General features: G+C 37.8%; 1 protein-coding gene across 8 annotated transcripts in view; it reads left to right on the forward strand.

Annotated features, from left to right (window-relative positions):
* LOC114403029 (ubiquitin carboxyl-terminal hydrolase 13-like) overlaps positions 1 to 18854 on the forward strand; it is a 72685-nt gene that overhangs the window by 43127 nt on the left and 10704 nt on the right. For 7 of the 8 annotated variants that reach the window (XM_028365737.1, XM_028365740.1, XM_028365743.1 and 4 more), the window contains 7 exons: positions 717 to 827; positions 3855 to 3910; positions 4003 to 4180; positions 4329 to 4430; positions 4516 to 4587; positions 14331 to 14396; positions 15708 to 15773. In XM_028365737.1, coding sequence (XP_028221538.1) covers positions 717 to 827; positions 3855 to 3910; positions 4003 to 4180; positions 4329 to 4430; positions 4516 to 4587; positions 14331 to 14396; positions 15708 to 15773 — 651 coding nt within the window. Of the gene's footprint in view, positions 1 to 716; positions 828 to 3854; positions 3911 to 4002; positions 4181 to 4328; positions 4431 to 4515; positions 4588 to 14326; positions 14397 to 15707; positions 15774 to 18854 lie in introns of all 8 variants that reach the window. The other variant, XR_003664571.1, reaches the window with a different exon arrangement.

Here is an 18854-nt window from a genome sequence, read left to right on the forward strand (position 1 = left end):
AGAAATGAAGAACCTATCCAACTTACTCATAACACTTCCATTAGGTCTGATCCAGGTATATTTTCTACCTATAGATCTAACCTCTTCTACAGCCATAAGAGAAATCCAGGAATTGAATTCCTCAATACTGGATGCATTAGCCAGATTCTGAGATGAACTCAATCTCTCATTATGATTTCTTATCGAATTGAAGTCTCCTAAGATACACCACAATTCATTTTGATAGGAGGACTTCAGAAGCAGAATCTCTTCCCATTGATTTCTCTTCCCTTGTATATCACAAGGCGCATAAACATTAATAATGATGACTTTCTTGTTTTCCTTTACCCACAATCCTTCCAGCAAAATAAAACCACTCCCCACTGACTTCCTATTCACCACAAAGGAATCATTGTTCCAAATGCATAACAGGCCACCAGCAGAATTAGTAGAAGGAAGACATTCCCAAGTAGCATTACTATCCCCCCACAGGTATTGACATAGCTTCTTATCAATGGAGTCTTTCTTAGTTTCTTGAATGCATAGAACATCAATCTTGTTGGCCAGAGATAATAGTGACTATCATTATATTGGGTTTCCATTGCTTTCGAGTATGTTTACTTTATATTTCTTATTCCGACTTCAGGCACATATTACATTGTTTTAAGTTTATAATAACTAATAAATATTCCCACCTATGGTTGTGACTTTTGCTTGTACCGTTATAATTTGAGCAGCTTGAGGATGGTGATATTATTTGCTTCCAAAAGTCCGTCCAAACTGGAAGTGGAGAGCGATATCGCTATCCAGATGTTCCTTCTTTCTTGGAATATGTGCACAACCGTTTGGTATGAACTGTTTAAATTGCTTATAATTTCTTGTTGGGTGTTGAATTCTATGTAAATTTGAACTGTTGTGTCCTTAATTTCAATATCTCCTGCTATAAGAAGGAATCATACTGCATCAATTATGAAATATGAGTTCTTATCCTTGGGTTCTCTTGATGTGTTAACTTTCCTTGAAAAGTTAGTTTCTCATCCAAGTGGTTATAAAGTTATTAGTCCCCTTTGCATATATAATTTAATCATCTGTAACTATAATATGTAATATAAAAATATAAGTAATATGCTAACAATAAAATATAATTGTATTAATTAATAAATTATGAGACTGCATATTTTATCAGGTAAGATAAATTGATATTAAGTTTTAAAATTTGTAAAGACACCCTTTTAATTAAATAAATTTTTTGAAAAAATTATATTTATTAGATAAGTTAATATGTAATTGTAAATTATATTCAACAACAACAACAACAACGCCTTATCCCACTAGGTGGGGTCGACTACATGGATCAACTTCCGTCATAATGTTCTATCAAGTACCATACTTCTATCCAAATCATTAAGTTCGAGATCCTTTTTGATAACCTCTCTTATAGTCTTTTTGGGTCTTCCTCTGCCTCGAATTGTTTGCCTTCTCTCCATCTGGTCTACTCTCCTCACTACAGAGTCTACCGGTCTTCTCTCTACATGCCCAAACTACCTAAGTCTATTTTCCACCATCTTCTCTACAATAGGCGCTACTCCAACCCTCTCTCTAATAGTTTCGTTTCTAATTTTATCCTGTCGAGTCTTACCACACATCCACCGCAACATCCTCATCTCCGCTACACCTACTTTATTCTCATGTTGGCTCTTGACCGCCCAACATTCTGTTCCGTACAAAATCGCCGGTCTTACCGCAGTCCGATAAAACTTTCCCTTTAGCTTGATCGGTACCTTTGCATCACATAACACCCCCGATGCTTTTCTCCATTTCATCCATCCTGCTTGAATGCGATGATTCACATCCCCTTCAATTTCTCCATCATCCTGTATTACAGACCCAAGATATTTAAACCGTGTGACTTGAGGGATAATATGGTCTCCTTTTTTCACCTCTGAGTTAGAAACCCTCCTTCTTTTGTTGAACTTACATTCCATATACTCCGATTTGCTTCTGCTTAGGCGAAAATCATGTGTTTCTAGAGCTCGTCTCCAAGTTTCCAACCTCTCATTCAACTCCTCCCTCGACTCTCCAAGGAGGACTATGTCATCTGCAAAAAGCATGCATCTCAGCGCTATCTCTTGGATTTGTTCCGTGAGGACATCCAGAATTAAGGTAAAAAGGTAGGGGCTAAGGGTTGACCCTTGATGCAAACCAATTGTGATGGGAAAATCGTCTGACTCTCCACCCTGTGTCCAAACACTAGTCGATACCCTATCATACATATCTTGGATAGCTCGAATATATGCAACCCTAACCCCTTTCTTCTCTAGAGCTTTCCACAAAATCTCTCTAGGCACTCTATCATACGCTTTCTCCAAGTCAATAAAAATCAAGTGTAAGTCTTGTTGGTCCATGCGATATTGCTCCATCACCCGCCGTATTCATTAAATTATATTCAAGAGAACCCAATAAACCCAATAAATTATATTCATTAAAGTTTATTTTAATTTTGATTAGATATATTTATTTGTGTATATAATCATGTTAGTTTATGTAAATAGCAAAAAAAAAAAAAAGAATTGTAATTTATGTAAATAGCTACAAGAGTAAAAGAATTGTAATGAAAATAAAAGAAACATGAAAAAAATGTTACTGTAGATGGATGGGTAATATTCCCGAGTAGCTGACAGGTGTCCAAGAAAACCTTCTTTAATTAGAGGTCGAGTCATCACTTATATATGGATGGGTAAACCTCTTCCTCAAGAAGCCAATTGAGGAAAGCATTGTTGACATCAAGATGGAGTGATCACTTATAAGTGAGAGCTAGGGTCAAAATGATGTGAACAGTAACTGGTTTAATGGCTGGAGAAAAGGTCTTGGTGTAGTGATAGCCGAACTGTTGATGAAATCCTTTTGCCAAAAGTTAGGCCTTGTATCTATTTACTGTACCATCAGGGTTTTCTTTTATTTGAAATATCCATTTATTGCCAATGGGCTGTCTGCCAGGAAGTAAGGGAACAAGGTACCACATGTTAAATAAAGTATGGAGAAAAATTTCTGGGCATTAAGGTTCGTACCCTGGTCTGATACCATGTTGAATTTCAGAGGTATAGAGAGAGAATTGTAACTTAAACTAACAGAATATTAACTGAATTAATTATGAATTGATTGAACCATTACAGGAGGTTGAATCATCCATATATAGATGATGTAGGACAGCTAACTAACTAGGCCCAAGGCTCAAACAGTTGTTACTAGAACAAACAGTATTCAGTACAAAATAGAGAAGGTACATGTTATACAACTAACTTTAATACTTTAGAACCATGTGTAGGAATTCTCTTTAAAGATTAAGCTATAAGGTGAAGGCTAATGGTAGTTTTATATCTTAAACACTCGCTGATAAGATGGTGTCTAGACTCCATACTGGAAAAGCCTTTTTGGTGTTCAAGTTAAAGTTTGTGTTTTCCTAATAAAATCACATGTTTTGTTGATATTCAGCTTGTGGTTTATTTTGGGGAAGCCACTGATGATTGTTTCTGTGCACATTGGATGTTGTGTTGAATTCCTAATAAATGAGTTGTTTTGATCTTTCCTCATTTTTTTTCCAATTATGAAAGACATAAAAAGCAAACAAATTCTTTAATTGATTTCATTAGACTTCCACGTGTAAAAATTAAAATATTCAACATAGTGTCACGGTCTCAGTTGCGACTAAAGAGTCCTGCTTTGTGGACATTATTTCTGTATTGTCAAGTAATTTGACCTATTCTTGTGATTCAATTATTGCCCTTTTATTATGTTAATATATTATCCTTTTTGGCCTTGAAAAAAAAAAAAACTATTTTGATCTATTCAATTATTTACCTTGCTTTGATATGCAGGTTGTTCGCTTTAGGACTTTGGAGAAACCAAAGGAGGATGAATTTAGTCTGGAGCTGTTAGTTTCTTTTAAATCTATTATTCTCTTTCTACTATAATCTTATGATTAAAGTATATCTGATAGTTCAATTTTGCTCTTTGATCATCTAGGACAAAGCTTGACACTTATGACAATGTTGTAGAAGAAGTTGCTCAACATATTGGTTTGAGTGATCCTTCTAAAATTAGACTCACATCTCATAACTGCTACTCCCAGCAACCTAAACCACAGTCTATCAAGTACCGAGGAATGGAACATTTGTCAGACATGCTGATTCACTCTAATCAGGTCTGTTGTTTTACAGTGCAAAATTTTTGCAATTGATTTTTTTACATTCTAAAATATTTGCATAATGTTGCACGGACTTCAAGTTGTTTGGGTTTTTATGCATAAGCTTCCAATATGCTAAATTGTTGCCTTTTGGTTTTGTTTCTAGACTTCTGATATTCTATACTATGAAGTATTGGATATCCCTCTGCCAGAATTGCAATGCCTAAAAACTCTTAAAATTGCTTTCCATCATGATACCAACGATGAAGTAAGCTCTGTTAGTCGTCACTTTCAATTTTTACTCAATAATTTTCCACCAGTCTTATACTTCTAACCGAGTTATCCTTTTTCAGGTTGTGATTCATACTATTAGATTACCGAGACATAGTACTGTGTCTGATGTAATTAATGATCTTAAATCAAAGGTATGATGGTAAACCCACATAATCAAAGTTGATAAATTTTGTTGAGGCACATGGATTTATAGACACATACTGTAGACACATTGAAACATACCTTTTGGCTTGCCTGCCTATTTATTTTTTATTATTATGTACTAGAGAGGTTTTAAGACGGATAGTTACCATTAATAATTTGTGTGAAAGCAATTCAATTTTAGAACTTTTCATATGCTTATAGTGTGACTTTAATGCAACACACCAAAAACTGGAAGCCTAATGCTATAAAGCTTTTACTATGTGAATGGTTTTGGGATGGGTCAATGCCCAAGACTCCTCCCCATCTGCAACACACATAACACATCACTTAAATTTTGTATACAGAAACTCACTAAATTTATAGGATTTTCTGTTTCTCCATCCCATATGGAATAATGGAAGAACAGGAAAAGGCGCATTGGAAATTGTTGAATTTGTGGAGTTATAGGCATTAGCGGATAGAGAACAGAGAAAGGCGCTGTATAATATTCTATTATATAATCAAATGTATTACAATCTGTTAATGTGTGTATAAAACGTAGAGCACTAATCCGTATTTATTCTAATTGTTATTGTCATCATATCTCCTTATCTTATCTAAATGTTTTTACAAAGGGTTCTGCTAATTAGTTAGAATTATGATTAGTATAATAAGGCTTCGTGTTTTAGGTTTTATGAACATTATGTCTTTATATATCAATTAATATCAATTAGTGTTTCATTTTCTTTAATCCCTCTACCTCCCCATACCTAAAATCACATAACTGCAACATTGATAACAGAGTATTGCCATCTGCTGCGACATGTCCCATAGTTTCTTTCAGGGTGTAGAAGTCCAAAGATAAGAGAAAATCTAATGATGAAACTGAAATTTTCTTAGAATGAAGCATGTTATTAGAATGAATGTATAAAAATAACTGTTACAAACAGTTATTGCAGAACAGTTAGGACAGTTAGTATAAGCTAACTACTTTTCTTTCACTAACAGAATTCTGTTAGTTAGTTGTTAGTTAGTTTAACAGAATTCTGTTAGTTAGTTTGTGATTAGCTTCAAGGTCTAGAGGTTTATAAATACCTCCTTTGTGACTGCATTAATGGCTAACTTTTCTGAATCAATAAGATCAGTTTTCTATTCTCTGTTTTTGTTTTTTCCCTGCTCTTAAACTATGATATGGTATCAGAGCTCGTTTTCACATAAAATTCACTTTCCTCAATTTACTGAGCTTCATCTTCACGATCATGGCTTCTGCATCTCAGTTTTAATTCACATTCATTTCCGACAACAATAGCAGAAAAATTGGATGATTCCAATTATCTACACTGGCGACAATATGTTGAGCCAGTCATCAAATTGCATAAACTGCAGTGGTTCGTGGTTAATTCGATTGTTCCACCTCAATTTCACACAGAGGATGATCGGATCATGGATCGCGTTAATCCTGAATATGAAGCCTGGGAAGTGCAGGACCAAATGTTGCTTGTTTGGCTTCAGTCAACACTCTCGAAGTCTGTCCTTTCTCGCATGCTAGGCACGAACCACTCCTATCAAGTATGGGAGAAGATTCACGAGCATTTCAGTCTTCACAACAAGTCTAGGGCACGTCAATTGTGAATGGCAATGCGTGCTGTCTCACTCAAAGGGAAAATGATGGACAAGTACCTTCACAAAATCAAAAACTATGTAAACGAGCTCGTCGATGTTGGAGTTCCGGTTCGCCATGAGGAGCATGTTGATGCTATTTTTGAAGGTTTACCTTAGGATTATGCACCGGTTCCCACCTGATCCACGGAATTTTGTGCTGATCAGACGCACCCCCCCATAGAAAGTTCCTTTGTAATCTAATTATCTTGCCTACCACCTGCCTAGGGACCCTGAAAAAAGATAGAAAATAAATTGGAATAGATGTTAGCACGGAATTTGAGTCACTCTCCCCCCAAAGGACAAATGCTTTTGTTTCCATCTCGCCATTTTTCTCTCGCATTTAGTGATTACGGGTTCCCAAGTCTGACATCTTCTAGGATTAGCACCGATAGGGATGCCAAGGTAAGTAACAGGAAAAGACATCACTCTACAATTGAGATAACTGGATGCACCATAAGTCCACTGATGAGGTACCCCAAAAGCCCCACAGCTACTTTTGGCAAAATTTATCTTTAGCCCCGATGCCATCTCAAAAGCACGAAGTATTGCTTTGATGGCTCTTACATTCTCCATAGTCGCCTCTCCCAAAAATATAGTATCATCTGCATACTGAAGCAAGCTAACCTCCACCTTCTTTGAACCCACTAGGAATCCCTTATATAGTCCTCCATCAATCGCCTTTGACATTAGGCCACTCAAACCTTCTGCAGCAATATTAAATAAAAGGGGTGATAGCGGATCTCCCTGTCTGAGCCCTTTCTGCGGGTAGAACTCCTTGGAAGGGCTCCCATTAACGAGGACCGAGATGGAAGCTGATTTTAGACATCCCTGAATCCACTGAATCCACTTCGGACCGAAACCCAAACGCCTCATCATATAAGCCAAGAATTTCCAAGACACAGAATCATACGCCTTCTCATAGTCCACCTTAAAAACCATGCATGGTTTTTGACATCTTTTAGCCTCTTCAACTGCCTCATTTGCAATCAGCACACTATGGAGCATATGTCTACCTTGTATGAATGCTGACTGACAATCACTAATGATGCCTGACATAACTCTCTTCAGTCTATTAGCCAACACTTTAGCAAGAATCTTATATGTACACCCTATGAGGGAGATAGGCCTGTATTCATTAAACCCTTGAGGGTCCGCCACCTTCGGGATTAAGGCTATGAACGATGCATTCAAGCCCTTCGGGAAGACTCCATTGACATAGAACTCGTCAAAGAATCTAAGGAAATCTGGTTTGATGACTTCCCAAAACTGCTTAATGAATTTGAAATTAAGCCTGTTCGAGCCCGGGCTTTTATCACTTCCACAGCTCCACACCGCCCTTCTTATCTCCTCCTCCTGAAAGTGCTCCACTAGCATGGCATTCTGCTGAAAATCAATGGTATTGAAACTGATCCCATCCAATGTTGGTCTGTCAAAATCTGTTTCCTGGAACCTCTGAGAAAAGAATCTCCTAACTTCCTCTTTGACTTCTGTTGGCTCATCCTTCCATATTCCATCAACCATCACTCCATTTAAACAATTGGACTGCCTCCTGGAATTTATCAGCAAATGGAAGTATCTCGAAATGCAATCTCCTTCCTGAATCCACCTAGATCTTGCCTTCTGTTGTAACAACGACTCATGAGTTTGGACTGCCTCCCATAACTCTTGCTGAAGCTTCTTTCGAGGTATCCGCTCGTTATCGTCCAACTGCCTATCTGCTGATTCCTCTTCTAGTTTATTTAGATCTTCCTCTATCTTCTTGAAACGGCTGAAAGTGTCTCCGAACTTATCTTTATTCCAAGTTTTTATCTTTTGTTTTAGAGCTTTGATTTTGTTTTTTAATACATGACCCCCCATCCACTCTGAGGGTTGGACGACCAACTTTCGGACACCAACTTCTTGAAAGAGTTATCAGCTAACCAGCAGTCCAATAGTCTGAAGGGTTTTGGGCCCCAATCAATACTTTTGGATCTAAGCAATACGGGGCAGTGATCCGAGAAATTCCTGGCCAGCGGTGTTTGGACTGACCCAGGCCATTTTGAAAGCCTCTCTTGGGAAACGAAGGCTCTGTCCAGCTTGCTTTTAGCTATATCGTTTGGTCTAAACCAAGTAAATCTCTTTCCCACCCAAGGCGCCTCTTCTAACTCCAACTCCTCTATCCAATTGTTAAATTCCCCAATGCTCCCATCCAGCAGCCCCCTCTGTGAGGACCCCAATCTTTCTCCACGAGTCCTGATGTTGTTAAAGTCCCCTAGGATACACCAATATCCACTCGGATTCTGGTTTTTCAGCTGAGAAACTTTATCCCACAGCACCCTTTTATCTTGCAGATTACAAGGGGAGTAGATATTTATGACATGCACTGATTGCGATTCTTGGCCCCATTTCCCTGACAGCAAAATGAATCCTGCTCCAACTATTTTACTCTCCACCTTAAAAGAATTTTGATTCCATATGCAGAAAATGCCACCAGCTGAATTTACTGATGGAGCATCCTCCCAAGAGAAATCAGAATTCCCCCATAACGCCTGGCACATGATCTTATTAATACTTTCCTTTTTTGTTTCTTGTAAACATAAAAGGTCAATACGATGCTCTTTAACCATTCTTTTGATTGTTGGCCATTTAACCCCCCTCCCAAGCCCTCTTACATTATAAGAGATGATATTCATGAGATCATTCCCCTGTCTCCCAACCTAGCTACCTCTACACCATCTCTAACCTCCATGTCTGACAGCTGTTGAATATAATCTCTTTGAGATGAACCTGTTGTCAGTCCCAGTTCATTGATCATTCTCCACACACTTTCTACGTGAGGATCAGATTTTTCCTCCTGGAGCTGATTTTCGTGCTTTTTATCTGATGATGGTATTGCTGTTTGCATTTGGTAGTTAGCTGATCCATGTCCGTTATTATTCTGCTGAAATGGCCCATTTTGAATACGCTCTGGGCTTGAGTCATCTTGATTCGAAGCAACATCAACAATGTGGGCTTTTGCTTTTTTGATGTTCCCTTTACGGGAATATACTAACATAGGGGTTAAAAACGGTGCAGTCTTTAAAACTGGGCCTATGTTTTGATTAGAGCATGTTTTAAGGGGGGTGTCAATGGCATGGCCCAGCTCCACCAGCCCCGTCATCTCCTTTCCACGTGACTTGGGTGAGGGTAATTCAAAACTTCCTTTATCTTCCTCGTACGCGTCTCCTCCAACGTTTCTTGTCTCCCCCCTATATTTCCATTTTCGTTCAAACTGTCCTTGTCGATAGAGCTGACACTCCGCCCTAGGTAAACTTCATCCTCTAAGTTGCTCCTCCTTTCTCCCTGCGACACTGGTGCCTCTTCCTCCTTGCTCTGCATGCACTGAGCACCTGTCAACGTTTTGTTTTGTTGTTTGACGACCCATTGGACAATAGCTTTATCCTGTGGGTCGTGTCCTCTACTCTGCGAAGTCTCCTCTCTGTTTTTGCCCGCGCCGCCTGATCCCGGCGACGGTTCTTCTGTCCGAGCCAGCTGATTGAGTTGCCGTCCGTCCTCCGCGCATCGCAACCTCTTCTCGTTGCCACCCCTGTCAACTGCACCATCAACAGTATCCATTTGGACTCGAGCTCTCCCTTGGGTCTGTGACAGCGCACTATCGCCTCTCCCTCTGTGGGTCTTGTCGTCACACCCCGACATCCCTTCCACCGCCGTGTCCTCCATAGCTTTTGCCTCCAAGGTCACTCCCCCCGTTGGTGCTCTTGTGTCCTCCATCACGTTCATTGCTTGAAATTTGTGCCGCCACCCTTGCATTTCGCCTGCAGACCCTGCTTTGTCATCGCCTTCATCGGAATTGATCTCCTCTGATGAGTTGAGATCATACTCTCTCCTTATCTGCCTCCTGGCTCCTATAGGCCCACTCTCCTCCGCTATGTGCACCGAAAATTTCTCCCCCTGTATCTGGACATTTACCGTGTGTTGGATCAACGATTTCCATGTCGTTTTGATTAGTAACCGCGTAACATCGAACCTCCTTTGTTCCTCTATACTCTCTTCAACATCCACCAGCTCACCTATACCCGCGACAATCTGCTTAATATGGTTCATATCCCATGCCACCAAAGGTATTCCCCAACATTGGAGCCAAGTTAGTCTAAAGCCAGGGCGACGATTTGGATTCCACTTCTCTATTGAGTAGAACAAGTTTCCCCATCCTTCATCTTCTTCGTTGAGCATTCTCTCTGCTTTCTCTTCTGTGAGCCCCAGTAATAAGACCATATCATCACCAACGTATTTTGGTGATATGTTCTGTCCATTATCCCACCATATGTCTTCTTCTATACTATCGAAAACTGCTAGGTTTTTCAACCTACCCACCCAGGCCTCGTTGAGCCACTGTTTGCCCGTGATCGGTATGTCAAGACTCACTTCAGAAGTGGACTTGGAGCTTGTGTATTCGAGTGTGTCTGGTATTCTCGTCTGTGCTGGTGTTCGGATATTCCAATTGAGTACCTCCGCATACGACCGTCGCTGGACTCCCATCTTCCTTCCTGATATCCTGCCCAGGTACATTTCTCTGCTCCCTTTTTGAGTTTGTCTGGTCTCTGCTCTTCCCCTCTCTACTGTTTGTTGTTCTCCCTTCTTTGTTCTCCCATATTTGGGGACGTTAACATTCATCTTCAATCCTCCAAACACCATATTGTCCAATTGCTGTTGAAGCTGGTGCATGTCTCTCACCCCCTTATACCTCACGAAATCATATCTCCTTCCTTGGTTGTTTCTTTTCCGGGGTATGAAGACCTCTCTCACATCTCCTTTCTGTTTGAAATGGCTCCACAACTCTTCTGCTGTTGCATCTTCAGGGATCCTCGTAAAGTAGAAAGAAATGACGTCCTTATGGTCTCTCCAATTCGCTCGCCTGTATGATTGACGCTGTCCTGTTGTTATCCTTTCAGTAGTCAGACGGGAACCCTCTCTCGTTCGTAACCTGGCACTAACTCTCCTCTCTTTCCTAATCCTAACTCTCTCCCACCCACTGTTTCTCTCTCTACTCTTTCTCTCCATCTCTCATTCTCGTAAGGTGATGCAATTAGTAATGTGACAGCAGTGCATATGTTGTAAAGGCTATTAGTTTTCTCTAAATTGCACCCGAGTACTTACATTCTGTTAGAAGTTAGTTAGAGGTAGTTAGAGTTAGTTTACATTCAGTTGGAATTTAGTCAGAGGTAGTTAGAGTTAGTAGTGGTTAGTTTCTCAAGTCAGAATTCTTTAAATACCTCTGTTGTATCGAACTCATTGAGTTTTTCTTTCTGAGCAATAATATCAGCTTTATCTTTTTCATTTTCTCTTCCACTCTCACTAAGTTTATCGAAAAGTCTTCAACTGATAGAATTTATATTTCTAAGGATGTTTTGTTTAATGAGTTTAAGTTTCCATATTTAGATCTGTTTTCCTCTCCCTCTAGTTCAACACAAAATATTACTTCCTATTTTAGCCTCAATCCTGACCTATCTCCTGTTTCAGCCTTTACACCTTCACTTTCCCAAATACCTTCCTCCAATTCCCTTTTAGTTCCCTTTGTTCCTCCTGGTTTCTCTGCTACTGCCTTAAATCAAACCTCATCTGAATCCACCTCCGCTCACCCTCAATCATCCAATACAGTGTCATCTAGTGAATCTATATCAACTGCACCCTCTCCTACTCATCCTCAATCATCAAATACTATGTCTCATAGTGAATCTGTGTCTGCATCAACTCTAATTCCCATTAACACTCATCCTATGCAAACTAGGTCTAAATCTGGAATACACAATCCTAGGCTGCATCCTTCATTATTTCTTACTCATTCTGAACCTAAAAGTATAAAGCAGGCCCTGGAAAGTTCAGAATGGTTTGCAGCTATGCAAAAGGAGTATAATGCTCTAATGAGAAACAGAACTTGGGATTTAGTTCCATTATCAGCTGGTAGACAAGCTATTCGATGCAAGTAGGTCTTTAGAATAAAAGAAAATGCTGATGGTTCAATCAATCGGTACAAAGCTAGACTAGTTGCTAAGGGATTTCTTCAAGTTCATGGCTTTGAATTTCATGAAACATTTTCTCCTGTGGTAAAACCAGTTACAATTAGAGTAGTTTTAACTCATGCTCTCTCACAAGGCTGGGACTTATTTCAGCTTGATGTCAACAATGCATTTCTAAATGGATTACTTGAGGAGACTGTCTATATGTCTCAACCTGCAGGTTTAGAAGTTGAAGGAAAATCCTTGGTTTGTAAACTTAACAAGGCTCTCTATGGGTTAAAGCAAGCTCCAAGGCAGTGGTTTGATAGGTTAAGGTCGACACTAATACAGATTGGGTTTGTAGGAAGCAAGTGTGATCCCTCTTTGTTCATTTATACACATCAACAACACACTGTCTACATTTTAGTTTATGTACATGATATCATCATCAAAGGAAGTTCTAACTCTCTCATTCAACAGTTAACTTCAAAATTGAATACAACCTTTTCTCTCAAACAGCTAGGTCACTTAGACTATTTCTTGGGTCTAGAGATTAAGTATCTCCCTAACAGGTCTATTTTGATGTCTCAAAGCAAGTATGTCTGAGATCTACTTCATAAAACTCAAATGGCTCAGGCACACTCTATCTCTACTCCTATGGTTACAAACTGCAAACTGTCCAAACATGGGGCTGATCTATTTCATGATCCAACTCTCTATAGGTCAGTAGTGGGTGTCCTGCAGTATGCTACCCTTATTAGACCTGAGATTAGTTATGTTGTTAATAAGGTTTGTCAGTATATGGCTAATCAATTGGATTCTCATTGGGCTGTGGTCAAAATGATATTAAGATATCTCAAGGGTACTATATTTCATGGTTTATTCCTTCAACCTGCTTCTGTTTCAAAACCTATGGCACTCTATGCTTTTTGTGATGCTGATTGGGCATCAGATATTGATGACAGACATTCCACATCAGGAACAACTATCTTTCTTGGCTCAAACTTGATATCCTAGTGGTTCAGGAAGCAGAAAGTCATGGCAAGGTTGAGCACTGAAGCTGAATATCGAAGCTTGGCCCAAACATCTACTGAATTAACCTGGATTCGAACCCTTCTCACAAAATTACATGTTTCTTTTCAAACTCCTGTGATTTACTGTGATAATCAAAGTGCAGTGTCCATAGCTCACAATCCAGTGTTCCATAGTAGAACAAAGCATATGGAAATTGATGTCTTTTTTGTAAGAGAACAAGTTCTGGCCAAACAACTCTCTGTTGTGCATCTTCCTGCCTTAGATCAATGGGCAGATGTCTTAACCAAGCCACTTTCCTCAACAAGATTTGAAGTACTACGGGACAAACTCAATGTGAAGCATTTTTCTTTAGAAAAACCTTCCCCTTGAGTTTGGGGGGGGGGGGGGGGGTATTAGAATGAATGTATAACAATAACTGTTACAAACAGTTATTGCAGGACACTTAGTATAAGCTAACTACTTTTCTTTCAATAACAGAATTCTGTTAGTTGTTAGTTAGTTTAACAGAATTCTGTTAGTTAGTTTGTGATTAGCTTCAAGGTCTAGAGGATACCTCCTTTGTAACTGCATTTAAGACTAACTTTTCTGAATCAGTAAGATCAGTTTTCTATTCTGTATTTTTATTCTTTTCCCTGTTCTTAAACTTTGATACATGTGTATGCGTGTGTGTGTACAGTTAGTTGGAATCATAACTAACATAAACAAATCAATATCTTTCATGCCCGTTCAGCATGACAGAGACTATAACTTGCAGCTATTACAAACACAAGCTATTATTATTACAACTTATACTCTAACGCAGGGGATCAGTATTTTGGACGTGCAAAGAGATTGGAGAGTTCTTTTACTCTGATTACAGATTACTTTTATAGCACTGCTGTTGTTATTGTATTTGTTGTGGTTTTTTCTGGTCTGTGAATTCCTTAATCATTAACCTCTACCTTTTCTTTCAAATTCTAATTTGACTTTGTAAAAAATGATATGGTTTTGGGTCACATTTTGGTGGGGTAATGTATGCATACAGTTGTGATTTCTGCTTTATGCTAAATTTAACTAACATTTTTTGTTTTGTGAGACAGGTAGATTTATCACATCCTGATGCAGAACTTAGATTGCTTGAAATTTTCTATCACAAGATCTATAAGGTGCGGAGAATTTAGTTTTTTAATTTCACTTTCAGATACCAGTATTATCGTATTAGTAGTGAAAATGATTTCTCTTGCTCTTCATGAGGTGAAAAGTGAATTCATATGGTATTCTTGAAAATGTGATCAGGTGCCCAGGTGTTTCAGGCTTATCATTGAAGCCATACAGCTAGTCCGTAAAAGAAAATTGCAAACATAATTCAAATAACACAAACATGGTTTTAAAAGTAGTGCCAATATTTTAAAAATGATTGAAAGAGAGCATACATAATGATTAAATATGTGAGTGAATAACTCTTAATAACTGTATCCACTGGGTTGTTAGTTGTACTTTTCACTCAGTTGTAACTGTCACTTTCAGACAGTTGTAACTGTCACATCAGTCAAGCTTCTGTAGTATATATGGATGTTGTCAACAGAAGCTCTTCCATTTTGTAATAACTCATTAATCAATCTCATTCTTCTCTGTTTTTCTCTCTATAGTAAGTGCAGTTAATAAAATGCAAATTGAATTTTGGTGTCATGAGAAACAAAGTTCTAATGCATAAAATAACAAAATTAAGCAAAGTCCCAAGAGAAGTATACAAATGACTTCTCTTTTATTCTAAAACTTTACCCAAACACATGAACAAAGAATGAAGCAACATTGATTGGCTTATACTTACTTGATTTGTCTGTTGAATTTTTTATATCTTTCCCTCTTATTGGTTGATAACGCATCTGGCACAATGAAACAGCTGTGCCTTGTCTGCGAGTTTTGGTAGTTAATTTACAAGTCATTTTATATGAATAGTCTTTTCAAAGTAATATGCTTGAGTGTAATCTTGCATCGAAATGCTGAATGTATTAGTGGGCGAGGCTTGAATTAGAATTCAACTTGTACTTCGTCTAGAGTCCTAGTATAAATGGAGTTTTGAGTGTTATGTATTGAAATGTTCCGAGTAATTAGTATAATATTGTTTTCTTTATCTCATATCTGCTCCTGGGGAAAATAATGAAACCCTCGACTTATGAAACCTTGTAGACCATATGCTTGAGCTGTCTGAAATTCTGAATGAGTACATCAAATATAATCCTTAGCTTGATCTAATTGTCTAATTTAATATTGAATTTTTCAAAGTTTATCTTTCTTATCTCAATGCATTGACAAAATATTACATTGCTAATGGTAGCCTTTTAATTTAGGCATTTCAACCTGCTTAACCTACTTCCAGCAAGTTATGTCCGGCTGTTTGCTTTCTTTCTAACTATGAGAAAATGTTCCAAATTTTGGGTAGTTTTGTTCATACTCTTGTGATCTATCTTTTGCAGATTTTCCGTGTCAGCGAAAAGATTGAGAACATTAATGATCAATATTGTGCTCTACGAGCAGAGGAGGTAAATATTTGTATATATGCTGTTTTATATTAAAATAATGTTTAATAGTTTGGATAAGTTGTTATCTATTAGTATTTTGTTGGACCTCTAGCTATCCACATATATGCTAGAAAGAAGAAGCATGGGTTTAAGTCTGAATGAGTGGGAATGGGGATTATTGTTACAACAGAATAATGAGAAATAATGATGAGCAAGAATAGATAGGATCATAGTTTGTTGTCAGTTGTATAACAGAATGCAAGAATAAGATAGGGTTATGTTCTTTTATAACAGAATTAGTCTGAATGAGTGGGAGTGGGGATAAAAAGTTTATAGATCCAATTAAGTATTAAATATATGAAATTAATCTCCTCTTATTTATTTCTTCGTTTATTGCTTTTTCTTTTTTTACAATTGTAATAGAACAAGTTAGGAAAGGGAAAGAATAAGGGTTAATTTGGCCTCATTAAAATTTGCAGTGAAACTAGGGATCTACTCCAAGCTTCAATGGAATTAAATTATTAATTTAATTCCATTTCTATTAATAATAGAGTGAAAGCAGAAATTTAAATGGAATGGATAGGGTGGGGGCAACAATATAATAAAAAATACTTAATGAAAAAAACTAAAATACTGTATGGCAAGTCGAAACAAAATATAGTTTGAGAAGATAAGGGAGTTTGTTATTGGGTAGTTAGTTAAATGTAGAGGGGAAGGCTAAGGGAAGGGGGATAAAGAGGTATTTTAGTTGGAAAGGGGGTTGCAGTCCCTTGAAATGCTGCTTATCCTGTATTTTCGTTTCTTTTTTATTCCATTATCAATTCCTTGTATGGTCTAGTTCTTCCATTGTTCACCAAATATTAGTCGCAGGAAGGGGATTTTGCTATATTATAATAATTTCAGTAAGACATCAGTTTGCTTGGTTAACGACGTATTTGAATACAGATGTTGAAATGACATAGCCCGCTCATGGAGCCTGTTCAAAGCTATCATTTTTATAGACTATATTCCATTTGATCTACTTTTCTTACTTGAGAGAAGGAGCTGGAAGCATAAAGGTGGAGGAAAATCAGGGACGTAGTATAAGGGAGGGAATTTTCAGACAAAAATTACAAATCTGGAGATGAAAAACTAGATCAATTGGCGTCATTGGGCTTGTCAAACAACAAGCATTTTTTGAAAGACCATCCTCCATCTGATATACTTGTTATATTTGAGATTAGGACCTGGAGTTACATGGTAAAAAAACATAAGGACATGGAGCGAGGGAAAAAAATAATAAAGTTTTTTGACAAATATATTATAAAGATAAAGGAAAATGAAGAGCAGGAAAGTGATGCGACATTTTTCAGACAACCATTCTGTTTTTGTTGGGGACCAATGATACTACTCATTACCGGTTAACTGTGTTTTGCCAAATTGGAGAAGATACTTGTAGTATGCATTGACATCCTTGTTGGTTCTTGGTTTATAAGTTTGAAAAATTGCATATATTATCATTATTTTTTAGTTAATATTTAAAATATTTATTTATGGTCACTTTAATGGTTCCATAATTGGTTAGGATACTCCTATTTATGTAAGTTTCTTCTATTCTCCTTTTCTGATTCAGTTTGTATCAAACTAGTATAAGTGCTTTCTCTAATGGAGAGTGTTGGAGGGTTGGACTGTGGACAAAGACACGCATGAGATTTGGTTCAACCTGCAAAACACCCATCATAAAAAATTAGTGGAAATTATGGGAAAAATGGTTGACTGGTTGGTGCAAAACGAAGAATTATGGAATCTTACCAATGAGGAAAATTGATTTGGATACGACGAAGTACCCGGCAATACCATTGGAGAGAAATGGCAGAATTTGAAGATACCCATTTTTAATAGAGAAGACGCTTACAGTTGGGCTGGATAAACAAGTTAGATAAATACTTTCATGTTAAAGGCATTACTGATGAAGAGAGGATCCCTCGACAGACAATAGTTATCGTGGTGGCTTTTGAAGTACAAATGCTCGGTTGGTTGGTTATACTAGTGGGAATCCTAAATCCTAATCCATCTTGGCAAGGGTCCAAGAGCACTGTAATTTGGAGATTTCAACTTTCAATGATACAGAACCCATCAATATTGGAGCAAATTCACTCAATTGATAAATTCATAGTGAAGTTTGAGAGTATTATAGTTTGAGAGAAAAGATAAGAAACAATAGGTTGAGTGTAATCTGATTATGATAAGCTTACATAACAAGATAGTACACATGTTTCTATATAGACAGTTACACAGATGTTAACATCTCAACTAACTCTAACTAATTAACAGAAAAGAAGCAGTTGAACAAACTGCATACTTATCTCTAATAGAGAGATATGCGAGAGCTTTGAGTGGCGTGGAACAAAATTTGATAAGCATGTTCTTAAATGGATTAGGATGGTGCTTTGAGTGATGAATTCATAGTGAAGGTATTTTGGCTGAAGTCAAGCCTTTACGAACGTAACTCATTATTGGAAATGATTAGGATGGTGCAAATGGTTGAGAAGTGTATCAACCAACAAGATCAGGTTGTTCTTATAGAAGCACATCCATCATTAGAATTGTGATAGTAGATGCAACTTCATTGAGGAGGCCAAGGGAAAATGAGAAACTAATGGGAAAAATCACTAGTGGCTGAATTGGCAATAGCATGGGAAACTTGAACCAAAATGAGGGGTTCAAAAAGATTGACCAATGAGGAGTGGTAGGAGAAGTACAAGAAAGGAATGTGTTTTTGTTGTAATGAGAAGTTTAATCTATACCACATTTTAGAATTTGGGCATAGAGTCTAACCTAATCCCACAAAATTGACATGAATGGTCGGGATTGCTTGAGCTTTACATGTACTACTTAAGCCTTATCTTTAGTTGATGTGGGATCTTAACTTCTTAAGAGTTCACATTTTGATGGTTGCACACTACGATGCTTCACTCCACCTTTCTAGTCAGTCCCTTCATAGGTAGTCTTTTTCGAGACATTCAAAACCAACTTTGATAGGCCGCAATTAAGGCAGGGTAGAGGTGACCACAATTAAGACGATTTCCCAACACACCCCTTTATGCCCAGGGCAATGATCTT

Source organism: Glycine soja, chromosome 20, assembly GCF_004193775.1.
Source record: "Glycine soja cultivar W05 chromosome 20, ASM419377v2, whole genome shotgun sequence".
NCBI lineage: Eukaryota > Viridiplantae > Streptophyta > Magnoliopsida > Fabales > Fabaceae > Glycine > Glycine soja.